Below are 17,329 nucleotides of genomic sequence, written 5' to 3'. Positions count from 1 at the left end.
GAGTGAAGCAAACAAGAAAACGTGGGTACCTTGCAGCCAGCTGTAAAACATGTTCCCTGAAAATACAGAAACAAGACAATAGTCAGAAGGATTCTTCCATGAGAGAAAGGTGAATGTTAAAAAAAAAAATCACATTTGTTGCATGCAAAGCAGAGGCTGTAATTGGCCTTCGTCAACCTCCTGCCTCTTCCAGACATTTTGGACTACAAGTCCCATCATCCACAGCGAGCGCAGCTCCAGGACGGAAAAGGCTGGGCTAAACGCAACAGCCCTGCCAGGATTCAGACCGAAGGGGACCTCGGCCCCAGATTATGAACCTGACTTCCAACTTCCCTGGTGCTTCTAGATGCTGCTGGTGTCCAACTGCCATCGGCCGCAGCTGGCATGGCCAGTGGTCAAGCGCGATGGGAGCCGGGGAGAAAGGCTTTGTGCTGGCCGTCAAGCGATGGCTTTTTCTACCTGCCTCGCCCCTCGCTCTCCAACCCTAGGAGGCTTCAGAGCAGAGTTGCTGTCACAGACATTATATATCAGGAGTCAGCAAACTTTTTTGCAGGGGGCCGGTCCACTGTCCCTCAGACCTGGTTGGGGGCCGGACTATATTTTGAAAAGGGGGAAAATGAACGAATTCCTATGCCCCACAAATAACCCAGAGATGCATTTTAAATAAAAGGACACATTCTACTCATGTAAAAACACACTGGTTCCCAGACCATCCAGGGGCCGGATTTAGAAGACAATTGGGCCGAATCTGGCCCCCGGGCCTTAGTTCGCCTATCTATGTTATATATTATAAAATGCAAAGAAGGGGAAGAGAACATCGTCTCCGAAACCCTCAGTCAAATCCACCTGAGCCACAGCCTCTCCCAGATCAAGACTTTAAGAACAGCTGGGAAGAGAGGAGAGTTCAGAGGTTTTATTTTTTTAAAAAAAATTATACGTTGTGCTTCTTTGTTTCTCAATTTGATCCTTTTACATGGTTTTGTATATATTGTGGTATTTTATGCATTGTGACTTGCAGGAATTATAATTGGTTGTGGCTTAGTAATAGTTTATTAGAGTGAATTTCTGTTTGATTTTGCTGATATTTTGAGAGCTGATTATATTGTGCACTACTGTATTCTAGGGACGCGGGTGGCGCTGTGGTCTAAACCACTGAGCCTTGGGCTTGCAGATCGGAAGGCTGGCGGTTCGAATCCCTGCAACGGAGTGAGTTCCCCTTGCTCAGTCCCTGCTCCTGCCCACCTAGCAGTTCGAAAGCACACCAGCGCAAATAGATAAATCGGTACCACTCAGGCGGGAAGGTAAACGGCGTTTCTGTGCGCTGCTCTGGTTTCACCAGAAGCGGCTTAGTCATGCTGGCCACATGACCCGGAAAGCTGTCTGCAGACAAACGCCGGCTCCCTCAGCCTGTAAAGCGAGATGAGCACCGCAACCCCAGAGTCGTCCGTGACTGGACTTAACGGTCAGGGGTCCCTTTACCTTTTTATTTTATTCTAATGGATTATTGAATATTACTTTACTTGATATACTTGTTTATTTCGAAGTTATGTTTCTATTATGACTTTTTTGTATTGGACCAGATTCTTATAAAGTGAAATGCAAAAATGTTGAGGTCAATGCTGTACTGTCCTGGAACGTGGAATTAATTGACAGCAGGAACTAGGCTTTCTGTCCTCCATGAAATTTGTCCTTCTGGGCCCCAGCTGGAGAGAGACTCACCTTCATTTTCTCCTGCAGCTGCAAATTTAAGAAAAAGATAATGTTACCACGGAGCAATGGATCCAAACTACAAGAAAGAAGATTCCACCTAAACATTAGGAAGAACTTCCTGACAGTAAGAGCTGTTTGACAGTGGAATTTGCTGCCAAGGAGTGTGGTGGAGTCTCCTTCTTTGGAGGTCTTTAAGCAGAGGCTTGACAACCATATGTCAGGAGTGCTCTGATGGTGTTTCCTGCTTGGCAGGGGGTTGGACTCGATGGCCCTTGTGGTCTCTTCCAACTCTATGATTCGATGATTCTACCACTCACATTACACTTTCAAATAGGAGCGACAATAGGAGCCCCCTGCATGTCTAGATTATTTGGCTGACCACCTAAGACAAAGACTAAGTGTATTCTGCATTATAAGGTATTAAAACTCTGCATCCCAGCCCTGCATTATTATACAAATTTGCATTTCCTGTCTTATTTGACTGTATCCTACCATAATGGGGAATCTTATGCAGCCACTACACAGCCATTGCCAGCATACTTTTCAAGTCTAGATCTGCATCCACAGGGACTAGAAACTTTACTTTTTGGTTCAATGAAAATTGAAACCCTGGGGATTCTGAAATCTGCGGCTAACTCCAAACCGCATTCCTCGCTATCTTTCTGCACACCTGGCAAAATCTTCAGGCTCTTTAACCATTCTCTCATTTGTATCAGCTGCTTTCCCCAATTTTTATTTTTTTTAAAACTGTATTTCTATAAAAACTGATTTTACAGCACTATCAAGCAGGCAGTGTCAAACAAAATATAAACTCACCTCTTCCAGAAGCCAAGGGATTTAAAGGCCTTTTTACGGACTGAGGTCTAGGAGACAAAGAAGTATTTTTTTAAAAAAATTAATAAAAAGGGTGCTTTAATTTTTAAAAAAACATTTGCACTCCACCATTCCATCAGATTTCCAGGTGACATACATTTCTCCCCCAGAAACAATCTCTAATAACGAAGATGATGGAGTTTATGGAGCTGGCTGATCTCACCGGGAGAATCCGCGACCAGAAAGAAGAGGAACACCAATAAGACTGGAAGAAATTTAAAGACTATTTGAATAAATATTGTAATATTAAAGATTTGTAACCACTTGAAAGAAACAATTAGGCCTAGGATTAAACTGGAATTAAATTTATAAATAAGAAAATGTACGATAAGGAAAGTTATGTAATATGATTAGGACTGTGATATGGTCTTTTGAAACACTGATATTGGAAACTACTATATATAATCACTAAGAAATTCGGATGGAAGAGATTCAAGGAAGTCAAATACTATGTTTATGAAGATGGATGGTACTTAATTTTAATTAATTAAGTGGTAATATGCTGTATGTATCTTTTTTCTTTTTTCTCTTTTTCTTTTATTCTTTGTTTTTATTATTGTTAATCTTTTTTTTTTACTATGTTTATCTACTGAAAATAATAAATATTATTTGGGGGGGAAAGAAAAGAAACGATCTCTAATAAAAAGCCATCACTAAAACAAGCCAGCCGACTGTGGGAGAGAGCAAACATTCTGCCAAAAAGACCGGGGAAATAAAGTCGTGCTGACTGTTGTCTACAAGCCGAAAGAGAGCCTGCTAAAGGAACATCTCTGCTTGGGTGGCTTTCCACCAGCAGGGTCCCACCACCGAAAAGGCCCCGTCCTAGGCTACCCTTGGCTTAAGCTCTAAAGGCAAAAGTAATCTGTACGCAATTCCAATATTTCACAGCTGAGATACAATCCTTCCATCATGTGTTAGGGAACACATCATGCCAATTCTTTAAAAGAACTTCACAGGAATCTCGTCCGTTTCTAGAGGCAATTCAGAACGCAGACTTACAAAGCCCTTGCTTTGGACTACTGCAATGCGCTCTACGTGGGGCTACCTTTGAAGGTGACCCAGAAACTGCAATTAATCCAGAATGCGCCAGCTAGACTGGTGACTGGGAGTGGCCGCCGGGACCACATAACACCGGTCCTGAGAGATCTGCATTGGCTCCCAGTATGTTTCCGAGCACAATTCAAGGTGTTGGTGCTGACCTTGAGAGCCCTAAACAGCCTCGGTCCTGTATACCTGAAGGAGCGTCTCCACCCCCATCGTTCTACCCTGACACTGAGGTCCAGCTCCGAGGGCCTTCTAGCAGTTCCCTCATTGCAAGAAGTGAGGTTACAGGGAACCAGACAGAGGGCCTTCTTGGTAGTGGCGCCCACCCTGTGGAACACCCTCCCTTCAGATGTGAAGGAAATAAGCAGCTATCCTATCTTTAAAAGACATCTGAAGGCAGCCCTGTTTAGGGAAGTTTTTAATATTTAATACTGCACTGTTTTTAACATTTGATGGGGAGCCACCCAGACTGGCTAGGGAAACTCAGCCAGATGGGCGGGGTATAAATACTATATTATTATTATTATTATTATTATTATTATTATTATTATTATTATGAGCCCTGGCTGGGGGTGATGGGAGTTGTAGCCCAAAAAAATATGACAGGGGCCGGGTTAGCAAAGGTCAGCTTACTCCCCACTGTGAATCTTGCCCCATTGTCAAGATAGTCATTCGACATCTTAATTCAACACCTGCGTCTATGGAAGAAAGGCAAACAGCAGCAAACAGCAGGGTCTTTTTGGCTGTGGCCCCCTGGGAGTTGGAGCACCCTCCCCTAAACCATTTAACCTATCACCTGCCATGATCACAGCATTTTACACTGGTGCCAAAAGCCTATTTGTTCAAGCTTTTAAACGGAGTTCTTTGTATTTTCCTACTGAAACATTTAAAATTAGGGGCGCATGTCAGGAGTGCCGTGGCCCTATTTTATGGGTCTTTGGGTGCTGTAGGCTTTTTGCAATTTGGCTGCTTTTACTGCTGCTTTAGGATTAGTTTGTTTTTTGCTTTTATTTCTCATAGGGATTTTATTTTTTTTGTTAAAGGTCATCTAAGAAGGCAGATTTGAGAGGCAGGCGATAAGCTTTTTTCATGATTTATAATGTATTTTTAAACATTTAAAAATATAATTGCTATTACAAATGCAAATGCAATCCATTATTAATTAATTAATTAACAAATCACTTCCTAGGAGGCAGTTTGAAGCGACCTCACAATACAATAAAAATATAAAACAACTATAATTTTCAATAAGGCTATGATTTATGTTTGTTTGTCTTGTGTGTTTGTTTGTTTATAATATTGTGAAAACTAATAAAAATTTTCGGGGGGGAAATATATAAAACAACTATTGCATATATAAAAGCAAGCAAAAGCTGTTAGAGATATAAATACAATTTCAAATAAAATGCAAATACATTATTATTATTATTATTATTATTATTATTATCTTGTAATTTTATTCTTCCTGCTTTTATGACTGTTTTTACTATTACTTTGAACTTGTTTCTTTGAATAAAAAACTACATACAATTTATACAGTTGGATATAACCTTATACACATTCATATGAATAGACAAGGCTTCCAATAAAACAGGCAGGGCACGTGCACTTTTTTGATAGCAAAAGTTATGCTTTCTATTATTAGGCAATGAGCATTTTATAAACAAGCAAATAACCCCTTGCCAGGAAATAATGGGCTATAAAAGGATGTGTGTGTGTGTGTTTTTAATCTAATAAATCTCAGGAACCTACTTGAAACAGTTTTCTTCATAGATGCTGTTCCAGATCTTCCAGGCTTCAGGTCCCTTGTAGCCAGTGTAACGTTCCGGATTGAGAAGCAAATCCACGTACTCCGCTTCTGGAGACTGGATATCTAAGAAAAAAGACATTTCCATATTTTAATCAGAAAGGCAGAAGAAGAAGAAGAAGAGTTTGGATTTGATATCCCGCTTTATCACTATCCAAAGGAGTCTCAAAGCGGCTCACAATCTCCTTTCCCTTCCTCCCCCACAACACACACTCTGTGAGGTGAGTGGGGCTGAGAGACTTCAAAGAAGTGTGACTAGCCCAAGGTTTAGACTCCATTTTAAGAACATTTCAAGGATTATGAACTGTGTTGGTTGTATTAATAATAAATAATAATAAATAATAATAATAATAATAATAATAATAATAATAATAATTTTTATTTATACCCTCCCCAGCCAAGGCCGGGCTCAGGGCGGCTAACAAGCAATAATAAAAATAAATTGAATGAATACAACTTAAAAACAAGATTAAAATACAACATTAAAATATTTCCTTCCTTCCCTCGCTCCTATGTGTTCTCCAGCCAATAACCTCCTTGCTTTTGAAATTGCCTAGTCTGAGAGCTCAAGCAAGAAGACTCATGCGATATCTCCGTTGCAGAGCTGTACCATTTCAGCCTGCAAGAAAGGGACAGGATACTGACCTCTGTAAGGCTGTGGATACTCCATAGGTAAAGCTAAAGGACCTCTGTATGGTTAAGTCCAGTCAAAGGCAACTATGGGTTGCAGCGCTCATCTCGCTTTCAGGGCAAGAGAGCCGGCGTCTGTCCACAGACAGCTTTCCGGGTCATGTGGCCAGCAGGACTAAACTGCTTCTGGTGCAATGGGACACTGTGATGGAAACCAGAGCGCACGGAAACGCATTTCCCTTCCCGCCGCAGTGGTACCTATTTATCTACTTGCACTGGCGTGCTTTCGAACTGCTAGGCTGGCAGGAGCTGGGATAGAGCAACGGGAGCTCACCCCGTTGAGGGGATTCGAACCGCCAGCCTTCTGATCGGGAAGCCCAAGAGGCTCTGTGGTTTAGACCACAGCGCCACCCAAATCTCTCTTTTTCACATATATATATATACCGTATTTTTCGCTCTATAGGACGCACCCGACCATAGGACGCACCTTGTTTTAGAGGGGGAGAACGGGGGGGGGGGGAATCTCCCCCTCTCTGCTCACCACCCCTTCAGCAAAGCGGCAGGAGAAACGGAGCCCCTTCCATTTCTCCTCCCGCTTGGCTGAAGGGGTGCTGCGCAGCTCTCCCCCTCTGCTGAAGCCAGGAGAGTCTTGCTCTCCCAGCTTCAGCAAAAGGAACCCGAAGTCTTTGGAGCGCAGCGCGAGTTCCCGCTGCGCTCCAAAGGCTTCAGGCGGCTATCCCTGAAGCCTGGAGAGCGAGAGGGGTCGGTGCGCACCACCGCCTCTCGCTCTCCAGGCTTCAGCAAAAGCAACGCAAAGCCTTTGGAGCACGGAGGGAGCGCTCCCTCTGCGCTTTGGAGGCTTCGCGTTGCTATCTCTGAAGCCAAGGAGCCTGCATTCGCTCCATAGGACGCACACACATTTCCCCTTAATTTTTGGAGGGGAAAAGGTGCGTCCTATAGAGCGAAAAATACGGTAATTTTTTGTTAGTTTTTTAACATACCATTTTCAACAATAATTAAACATACTTTTACATCTTATTCAATTTTTTGACTTCCATCCGTCCTGTCTGAAAATTTCCCAATCTAATCTCTTAGTATGCATTTCTTACTTTCCCTATTACATTTAAAACTCATAACCAAGATCTCTGTGGTTGTTGTTTAGTCGTTTAGTCGTGTCCGACTCTTCGTGACCCCATGGACCAGAGCACGCCAGGCACTCCTGTCTTCCACTGCCTCCCGCAGTTTGTTCAGACTCATAACCAATATCTCTATATTTTCCTATTTTGTAACACTTCGTATATTTCTCATTACAAAACTTCTTGTAGTCCTACTAGCATAATCTGTTGGATACAATTGCTCTTCAAATAGTTCATATACTTCTTCCAATCTTCTGCAAATCTCTGGTCCCGCAGGTTTCAAATCCTTCCTGTCATTTTGTCCAATTCTGCATAGTCCATTAATTTCGTCTGCCATTCTTCTTTCGTCGGAATTTCTTCTTGCTTCCACTTCTGGGCTAACAATACTCTTGCCGCTGTGCGCCACCCAAATCCCATATGTTATTCCATATGTTCTTATGAACATAGGAAGAGCCTGTTGAATCTGGCCAATGCCCTATCTAGTCCAGGATCCTGTACTCGCAGCTGCCAACCAAATGACTGTGGGAAACCTGCAATCAGGATTTGAGCACAGGAGCAACTCTCCCTTCCTGTGGCTTCCAGCATTCAGACGCATCAATGCCTCAAACTGTGGAAGCAGAGCAGAGTTATTCTGCCTAGTAGCCATTGATATTTTGAATTACTAGCCCAAGGTAACCCAGCAGCTGCATGTGGAGGAGCAGGGAATCGAACCCGGTTCACCAGATTACAAGTCTACTGCTCTTAACCACTACACTACGCTGCCTCAACAAAGGTCCGTATAGTAAAAGCTATGGTTTTCCCAGTAGTGATGTATGGAAGTGAGAGCTGGACCATAAAGAAGGCTGATCGCCGAAGAATTGATGCTTTTGAATTCTGGTGCTGGAGGAGACTCTGGAGAGTCCCATGGACTGCAAGAAGATCAAACCTGTCCATTCTTAAGGAAATCAGCCCTGAGTGCTCACTGGAAGGACAGATCCTGAAGCTGAGACTCCAATACTTTGGCCACCTCATGAGAAGAGAAGACTCCCTGGAAAAGACCCTGATGCTGGGAAAGATGGAGGGCACAAGGAGAAGGGGACAACAGAGGACGAGATGGTGGGACAGTGTTCTCAAAGCTACCAGCATGAGTTTGACCAAACTGCGGGAGGCAGTGGAAGACAGGAGTGCCTGGCGTGCTCTGGTCCAGGGGGTCACGAAGAGTCGGACACGACTAAACGACTAAACAACAAGAGCCATTGCTAGCCCTTTCCTCCTCCATGAATCTGCCTAATTCCCTTTTAAAGCCATCCAGCTCACTAGCCATCACTGTCTCCTGTGGCAGTGAGTTTCACTGCTGCACGACGATGGCCTGAGAACAGCTACTGTTTGCCCCACACGACTGGGCATGTGGAATACTTATGAGATCTAGTTACGTCTTTGCCCTGCTCTCTCTCTCTCTCCACACACATCTTCCTTTTCATTTTTACGTCCCCCCGCCTCCACCAGCCAGGTTTAATTTGAGGGTTTTTTAAAGCCGATGTCAACAGCAACAAGGCAACAAACAAACAAATAATGTTGCTGTCCCTATTTACGCAACACGAGTCTAGAAGAATTTGGGTTTTTTAAAATAAAATTCTTCCAGGTGCGTTAAGCGCAGGAGTTCAAATAAACCCCAGGAAATATCCCAACTTGGGAGGAAGATGGGACAGAAACATGTTAAACCACAACAAATACCGTCCACTTCGCAAAAGCTGTCTGCAGAATCGTCGTGCCGTGTCCATTGAATCACAGCCCTCGCTGTTTCCTCACTGCAAATCAAGCAAGAAAATATTTGTCACTAGATGTTTCGTTTGTCCCAGGTTGTAGCATTATTACGTAATATTAAAAACATGGGATAACTCATTTGAATGGGATAAGTCATTCAGTCAAGCATGAAACTCTTAAACTCAGGGTTACAGATTAGAGCCCCAAGTAGGAAAAATATTCCTACATTGCACAGGGCTGTAGTAATAATAATAATAATAATAATAATAATAATAATAATAATAATAATAATAATAATATAATTACTATTACAGTGGTACCTTGGGTTACAGATGCTTCAGGTTACAGACTCCGCTAACCCAGAAATATTACCTCAGGTTAAGAGCTTTGCTTCAGGATGAGAAGAGAAATTGCGCGGCGGCAGTGGGAGGCCCCATTAGCTAAAGTGGTACCTCAGGTTAAGAAGAGTTTCAGGTTAAGAACAGACCTCCAAAGCGAATTAAGTTCTTAACCCGAGGTACCACTGTACTACTATTATTATTATTATTATTATTATTATTATTATTCAATTTATATACTGTCCTGTATCATAAGATCCCAGGGCGGTGTAGAATATTAAAAACACATTACAGAAAACCTTATTAAAAACATAGTGACAGACAGCCTAACAGTAAAATAATCATAATAAAATAACCATTATAGATGACCCTTGTGGTCCCTTCCAAATATACAATTCTATGAATCTATGAATTTGTAACAACAGAGTCACAAAAATAAGGTGGGTCCTAAATACATACACCTTGAGTGTCACAAGCCTAGGTCATGAGGGGTGTCTTCTGCACAGGGAAGGGATTTAGGGGCCACCACAAAGAAGGCTCTGCAGGGAAGGAATCTTGTTGCTTAGGGCTGACTTTTGGAAGCATCACCCTGGCTACTGGCAGCCAAGCCGTGCCTCAAGATCTGCGGGGGTCCCGCTTGGCCATAGGACACAACCCTCCAACGCTCCTCTGACTCGGGGGACGAATTCTCGGCAGCACCTTTGGCCTCCCCAGCACCGCAGAAGCCAAATGGTGCCAAATTACGCGGGGAGCCTTCAGCCGGCCAGGGCCACCGCACTCGGGCCTGGGAAACCGGCCCAAGGCTTCAGGTGGCTTCAGCTTCCAGAAGGGGCAACCCAGTCGGATGGGGGGAGAGGGGTACAAATAATAAAATCATTATTGTAACATTAACTCCTTCCAGCTGCCTTAGGAAGACCCTTGGGGCCATCAGCTCCACTCAACATGGGCCATAATTTGCACCATAAAGCGCTACACCACCACTTTAAGCAGTCCTGGCTTCCCCAAAAGAATTCTGGGAGTTGTAGTTCACCAAGAGTGCTGAGGTGTTCAGAGACCCGCTTTATTCCCCTCCCAGAGCTACAATTCCCAGAGTTCCCTGGGAAGAGAGATTGATTTAAATTGCTATTTATTTTTTTTACCTCTGTCATTTTAAACTCTGATATTAATGCTGCGTTCTTAGTTTTAGATTTTGATTTACGTGGAAATTGTTTCCTATTTGGTTGTGTATTTTTCTGATGTGGTTTATTTATTGTAATTATGTAAATCTTGTTATGCTGTAAGCCACCCTGAGCATTATATAATAATAATAATTTATTATTTATACCCCGCCCATTTGGCTGAGTTTCCCCAGCCGCTCAGGGTGGCTTCCAACAAAACACTAAAATACAATAACCTATTAAACATTAAAAGCTTCCCTAAACAGGGCTGCCTTCAGATGTCTTCTAAAAGTTTGGTAGTTGTTGTTCTCTTTGACATCTGGTGGGAGGGCGTTCCACAGGGTGGGTGCCACCACCGAGAAGGCCCTCTGCCTGGTTCCCTGTAACTTGGCTTCTCGCAGTGAGGGAACCGCCAGAAGGCCCTCAGAGCTGGACCTCAGTGTCCGGGCTTAGCAATGGGGGTGGAGACACTTCTTCAGGTATACTGGACCGAGGCCGTTTAGGGCTTTAAAGGTCAGCACCAATACTTTGAATTGTGCTCGGAAATGTACTGGTCTTTCAAGACCGGTGTTATATGGTTTCGGCGGCCGCTCCCAGTCACCAGTCTAGCTGCCGCATTCTGGATTAGTTGTAGTTTCCGGGTCACCTTCAAAGGTAGCCCCATTGTTTTTTTAACTGTGGAACGGCGGCATATAAATAAAAAATGATGGTGGTTTACACCACTCTGGGAATTGTAGCTCTGGGAGGGGAATAAAGGGGGTCTCCGAACAACTCTCAGCACAAACTCCCAGGACTGTTTATAAAGTGGTATCGTAGCGATTTAGGTGTGCGGTGCAGATGTGGCCTTTCATGTGTGATTCGGACACTTCCTGTCGCCTTTGTGAGCTTCAGGGGTCCGTAGGATTCGAACCAGCGAGAAGGGAGCTTGCAGGAAAGTCTCCGCAGCTTTCGCGGTTAAGAAACACCAGCAGCTACCCTGCCTCACAGGCCGCCCCAGTTTATGGAGATGAAGACATCGCACCTCAGGGATCCATCAACGGCTCCGAGTCTCTCAGCTTCTTCGCAGTCCTCCGCGAGGTGGGCAGCGGCTTCAGAATACTGCAAAGCAAAACAACAGGTTTGCTTTCAATCTGATTAAGGTCCACCGCCGTGGGAAAGGCCACCAGGAGTCACCAAACCCACCCAAGGCAGAAGAAAGCTACCAGCCAGCCCACGGACCACCCAGGAAGTCACATCTGCACCTACCCAGACCACCCACGTTGCAGCTTTGTGAGCTGGCCAAACTGGTGCGGCGACCTCTCTCTTTTTTTGTATTTTTATTAAAGATTTTCTTGATTTACAGAAGTATGTGTAATGTCTCTCTCTTGTAACATTTTTACAAATCAGTTTCATTTGTTGAGACATTACGAAGAATAGGGGGAAAGAGGTGGAGGGAGAAAAAGATGAGTGGGGTTGGGGTCAGGGGCGATGTTTCTATTTTACTTAATATATGGTATGTGGGGTTTGGTGTCAGCGTCGCTTGTGCAGGTTCTCTGCTGTTCACTTGTGTTCCTTTGGTGGTGAGAGAGGTTGGGGTTGGCCTAGGCTGTGGCTGTTCATTTGTGGTTGGCTGTGGTGGTCTTTGTTTTCATGGGTGAGTGGGGTGGGTGGGTGTTTTGGATCAGGTTAGCCATATTGATTTGTATGTTGTTGGTGGATTACTGTTATTGTCTTGTTGAGCTGTGTATGTGATAAAGGGGACCCTCCCAGGACATACCTTGTTGTGACTCTCCGACCTAATTCTGCCAGGAACTTCATCCTGAAAACAGAAGTAGCAAAATTAAATCCCATTTCATTGTAAGCCATTTCCATTAATAATAATAATAATAATAATAATAATAATAATAATAATAATAATATTTTATACCCTGCCCATCTGGCTGAGTTTCCCCAGCCACTCTGGTTGGCTGCCAACAGAACACTAAAAACAGAATAAAACTTCAAACATTAAAAAACTTCCCTGCACAGGGCTGCCTTCAGATGTCTTTGAGCTGTCAGATAGTTGTTTATTTCCTTGACGTCTGGTGGGAGGGCATTCAACAGGGCGGGTGCCACCACCAAGAAGGCCCTCTGCCTGGTTCCCTGTAACTTGGCTTCTCGCAGCGAGGGAACTGCCAGAAGGCCCTCGGAGCTGGACCTCAGTGTCCGGGCAGAACGATGGGGGTGGAGGCGCTCCTTCAGGTATACTGGGCCAAGGCCGTTTATAATGGTTGGATCCATTTACATCTGAAGGCAGCCCTGTTTAGGGAAGTTTTTAATGTACCATATCTTTCGCTCTATAGGACGCACCGGACAATAGAACGCACCTTGTTTTAGAGAGGGGAGAACAAGAGAAAAAAATTCTCCCCCTCTCTGCCCAGCGCCCCTTCAGGCGGCTACCTTGGAAGCCTGGAGAGGGGTGGGTGCGCAGCGACCCCTCTCCTCTCGAGGCTTCAGGTTCCTTTCGACCTGCTCTTTGGGGCTGGCGGGGGGAAGCCCACCGGAAGCAGCGGAAAGGCGCGCAGCAGCCTCTTTAGCCGCGCGCCACCTCTCCAGCCAGGAGAGCACGCGCGGGGCTAAAGAAGCCATAGCCCCGCGACCCTCTCCCGGCTGGTGAGGTGGTGCGCGACTAAAGAGGCTGCTGCCATAGCCACGCATCACCTGTCCAGCCGGGAGAAGGTCGCGGGGCTATGGCAATACGCCCACCTCCCGCAAAAGCCCACAGGAGCCGCGCACCCTTTAAGCAGCGCGCGGCTCCTGTGGGCTTTTCTACGAGGAGGGAGAAGGGACTGACTGGCCGTGTCAGTCCCTTCTCCCTCCTGAGGAAAAGCCTGCAAGAGCCGCGCGGAGCTTGTGTGCAGCTTTTGGGGGCTTTTCCTGCCTGCCTCCCTCCTGCAATCGCTCCATAGGACGCACACACATTTCCCCTTCATTTTTGGAGGGGGAAAAGTGCGTCCTATAGAGCGAAAAATACGGTATTTTTAATCTTTGTTGGAAGCTGCCCAGAGTGGCTGGAAAAACCCAGCCAGATGGGTAGGGTACAAATAATACATTATTATTATTATTATTATTATTATTATTATTATTATTATTATTACTATTATTAGGCTGCTTTGGTGCAGGTTTTCCCTGTTTGGTATTCTGTAAATTTCATAGAATCAAAGAATCATAGTATTAGAAGGGACCCCCAGAGTCAACCCCCTGCGATGCACGGATTTCAACTCCATCCCTGTCCTTCAGCTCCTTCTCCCTCGTTTCTCCCTGGCCTTGCTTTGGCTCTGTTTCCACCTGCCCTCGGCCACTTGGGGTTTGCTATCACGGTCCCCTCTCACCAGGATCTGGCACAGTTTGGCAGCCCCAGATGCATGAAGAGCAGGAGGAGGAGGAGGAGGAAAGAGAAGGCGCTAACAGCCATCGGCAGCCCTCTTCTCCATTAATTTATCCAGTCTTTTAAAACCATCCCAGCTGGTGGGTATCACTGCCTCATGTGGCAGTGAGTTCCACAGATCAACTCTGCGGTGAATAAGTCCTTTCTCTTATCCGTCCCGATTCTTCTAACATTCGGCTTCCTTGGATACCGGAGATTTAAGGTGGCTGCAAATCTCTGGCCATGCTCATCTCTTGCAGATCTCAACTTCTGGGCCTTCTGCTTGCTGCTGAGCCTGCGCCACCAGCAGCCTTTAAATAAAGATATTTTCCTTCCTCTCAAGCGATACCTTGTGTTTGGGGACAAGAGCCTGGCAGAAAACCCTCATCACAAACCTGATTTCATCTGCCTGCAGTGCTGAGGCAAGGAGTCCCTAATCCGAACGCAAGACAGGAAATTTGCCCAAATGCATGTCATACAATTTAAGGGAGAGATGCCACTTCTGTGTTAGGGCTTGGCACTTGCCTCAAGTCTTTTATTAAATTTTCTGTTTAGCAATTTAAAATACTCATTTAAACATCCTTAAAAAATCAGTGACTTCCCTTCTTCATTTTGCATATTATAAATCCCTGAATGCGAAAGGCTGGGCTGGATGAATCCCAAGCAGGAATTAAGATTGCCGGAAGAAATATCAACAGCCTCAGATATGCAGATGACACAACCTTGATGGCAGAAAATGAGGAGGAATTAAAGAACCTTCTAATGAGGGTGAAAGAGGAGATCGCAAAATATGGTCTGAAGCTCAACATCAAAAAAACGAAGATCATGGCCACTGGGCCCATCACCTCCTAGCAAATAGAAGGGGAAGAAATGGAGGCAGCGAGAGATTTTACTTTCTTGGGCTCCATGATCACTGCAGATGGTGACAGCAGCCGCGAAATAAAAAGACGCCTGCTTCTTGGGAGAAGGGCAATGACAAACCTAGAAAGCGTCTTAAAAAGCAGAGACATCACCTTGCCAACAAAGGTCCGTATAGCTAAAGCCATGGTTTTCCCAGTAGTGATGTATGGAAGTGGGAGCTGGACCATAAAGAAGGCTGATCGCCGAAGAATTGATGCTTTTGAATTCTGGTGCTGGAGGAGACTCTGGAGAGTCCCATGGACTGCAAGAAGATCCAACCTCTCCATTCTGAAGGAAATCAGCCCTGAGTGCTCACTGGAAGGACAGATCCTGAAGCTGAGGCTCCAAGACTTTGGCCACCTCATGAGAAGAGAAGACTCCCTGGAAAAGACCCTGATGTTGGGAAAGATGGAGGGCACAGGGAGAAGGGGATGACAGAGGACGAGATGGTGGGACAGTGTTCTCGAAGCTACCAGCATGAGTTTGACCAAACTGCGGGAGGCAGTGGAAGACAGGAGTGCCTGGCGTGCTCTGGTCCAGGGGGTCACGAAGAGTCGGACACGACTAAACGACTAAACAACAACAAATCCCTGCATATTTTACAAAAGCTATACCAATCGGTTTTCCATTATGACATCCATCAAAACTTATTTACACTGTTGAATTTATCTTAATGCTGCCAATGTTTTCCAGTGTACAGTGGTACCTCAGGTTAAGTACTTAATTAGTTCCGGAGGTCCATTCTTAACCTGAAACTGTTCTTAACTTGAAGCACCACTTTAGCTAATGGGACCTCCCGCTGCTGCCGCGCCGCCGGAGAACAATTTCAGTTCTCATCCTGAAGCAAAGTTCTTAACCCAAGGTAATATTTCTGAGTTAGTGGAGTCTGTAACCTGAAGCGTATGTAACCCGAGGTACCACTGTACACAATTTCCTTCCCCCAGTGTAGTCAATAAACGTTTTCCAATCTTCTCTAAAAGTATGTTCTTCTTGTTCTTATGTTAAGTCTGCAAGCTGCGCAGAGCATGAGACTCTTAATTTCAGGGTTGTGAATTCGAGCCCCACGTTGGGCCAAGATTCCTGCATGCCAGGGGGTTGGACTAGATGCCCCTCGTGGTCCCTTCTGTGATTCTGTGACCTTTCACACTTACCGATGGGCATGGCTTTACAGCACAGTCTCGAATTCCGCAGTGACTGTCGTCGCTCCAAAAAGGACAAGGCTTCTTTAGGTTAACCTGAAGAGATCAAGGCAGAAAACGCTTCGGTTGGTCTAGGGGATTTTTAGTTCCAGGCAAGAGCTTTTAACTTGTCAGGAAAAGATGAAAAAACTTTTAGATTTACAATATGCTGAGGGAAGCCCAGCTTTTTCTTTTTCTTTTAAGAAATGGTTTGCCAAGGCATTTTGGGGGGACGGACATTAAAAAAAAAGAAAAGTATAAGCATTACCTCGTAATATCTGAAATAATCGCTTTCCAAAAGTTTCTGCAGGCTGGGGAAAATCTTGCGGTTGTTGTAGCTGTCAATAGTCTCAACGTCGCAAGTGCAGTCGTCCAAATGGCCAGTCACCTAATAATAATAATAATAATAATAAATTTTATTTATATCCCGCCCTCCCCATCCGAAGCCGGGCTAAGGGCGGCTAACAACAATAAGAGTACAACAGTACAACACAACACTCTAAAATCATTCATTATAAAATTAATAAGGAGAAGTTAAGAAGCAATGAGGACTGGAAAGCAGCAAAATAATTAGGGGACGTCTAACAAAAACAACAACATAATTAACATTTATATGTGTACTGGAATGATGAAAGCACTTTACATACTCGATCCAGGTCACTTTTAAAACAAACCTACCAGGAGTAAATTGAATGTTACACAGAGGTGTCTGTACTGAAACCCCAACTTTAAAAAATTAAATAAAAGCATCATCAGGAGGCTGCGATTTTGAGTGGCAGAGGGGCTCAACTCTGGCTATTCCCCCCCCAAAAAATATCACCCTGCCCCACCTGATAGCCCCACACTTTAAGCTTTATATTTAGCTTCACTACGGCATAATTTTAGAAAGTACCTTATGTGGTAGGACAAGGACGTACAGGGTTATAAAGACTAGGACTAGCCACCTGAGAAACAGTTTCTATCCAATGCAATTTTGGTTTTAAACACAGTGTAAGATACTCTCTATAGGAGTATATTGTATTTAATGATGGGGTATCAGAGTTTTTAGGGGGTTAACCAGGCGGGGATAGATGGGGTAGCAGGCTTGTTGGTTTTTGAATGTCTGATGTAAATTTTTTTCAACTTCGTTGTTCTGTATGGGACAATGACAATAAAGATTATCGTATCATATCATATGTGATGGAAGTGTCCTATCTATCCTGCAAAGTCTTTAGATAATTATTTTTTAATATAACATTGGTACTACTACAGTGGTACCTTGGATTACATACGCTTCAGGTTACATGCGCTTCAGGTTACACACTCCGCTGACCCAGAAATAGTGCTTCAAGTTAAGAACTTTGCTTCATGATAAGAACAGAAATCGGGCTCTGGTGGCGTGACAGCAGCGGGAGGCCCCATTAGCTAAAGTGGTGCTTCAGGTTAAGA

At 44.5% G+C, this 17,329-nt stretch overlaps 1 protein-coding gene and 1 long non-coding RNA gene across 2 annotated transcripts in view; both read right to left on the bottom strand.

The window, feature by feature from the left end:
- The window catches only part of LOC128402032 (uncharacterized), a 132,470-nt gene that overhangs the window by 96,160 nt on the left and 18,981 nt on the right, over positions 1-17,329 (bottom strand). The gene's annotated exons all lie outside the window — the stretch shown is intronic.
- Positions 1-17,329, bottom strand: part of ERO1A (endoplasmic reticulum oxidoreductase 1 alpha) — a 40,543-nt gene that overhangs the window by 14,227 nt on the left and 8,987 nt on the right. The window contains exons 2-10 of the mRNA XM_053365779.1: positions 16,170-16,289; positions 15,875-15,958; positions 12,195-12,236; positions 11,460-11,536; positions 8,914-8,987; positions 5,380-5,500; positions 2,527-2,573; positions 1,720-1,737; positions 30-56 (exon numbers count right to left, since the gene is read on the bottom strand). Of these exons, the coding sequence (XP_053221754.1) occupies positions 30-56; positions 1,720-1,737; positions 2,527-2,573; positions 5,380-5,500; positions 8,914-8,987; positions 11,460-11,536; positions 12,195-12,236; positions 15,875-15,958; positions 16,170-16,289 (610 nt within the window). The remainder of the gene's footprint in view (positions 1-29; positions 57-1,719; positions 1,738-2,526; positions 2,574-5,379; positions 5,501-8,913; positions 8,988-11,459; positions 11,537-12,194; positions 12,237-15,874; positions 15,959-16,169; positions 16,290-17,329) is intronic.

Source organism: Podarcis raffonei, chromosome 1 (genome assembly GCF_027172205.1).
Source record: "Podarcis raffonei isolate rPodRaf1 chromosome 1, rPodRaf1.pri, whole genome shotgun sequence".
NCBI classification, from domain to species: Eukaryota; Metazoa; Chordata; class Lepidosauria; order Squamata; family Lacertidae; genus Podarcis; species Podarcis raffonei.
The sequence above is the reverse complement of the archived record's forward strand: the minus strand, read 5'-3'. Positions and strand labels throughout refer to the sequence as shown.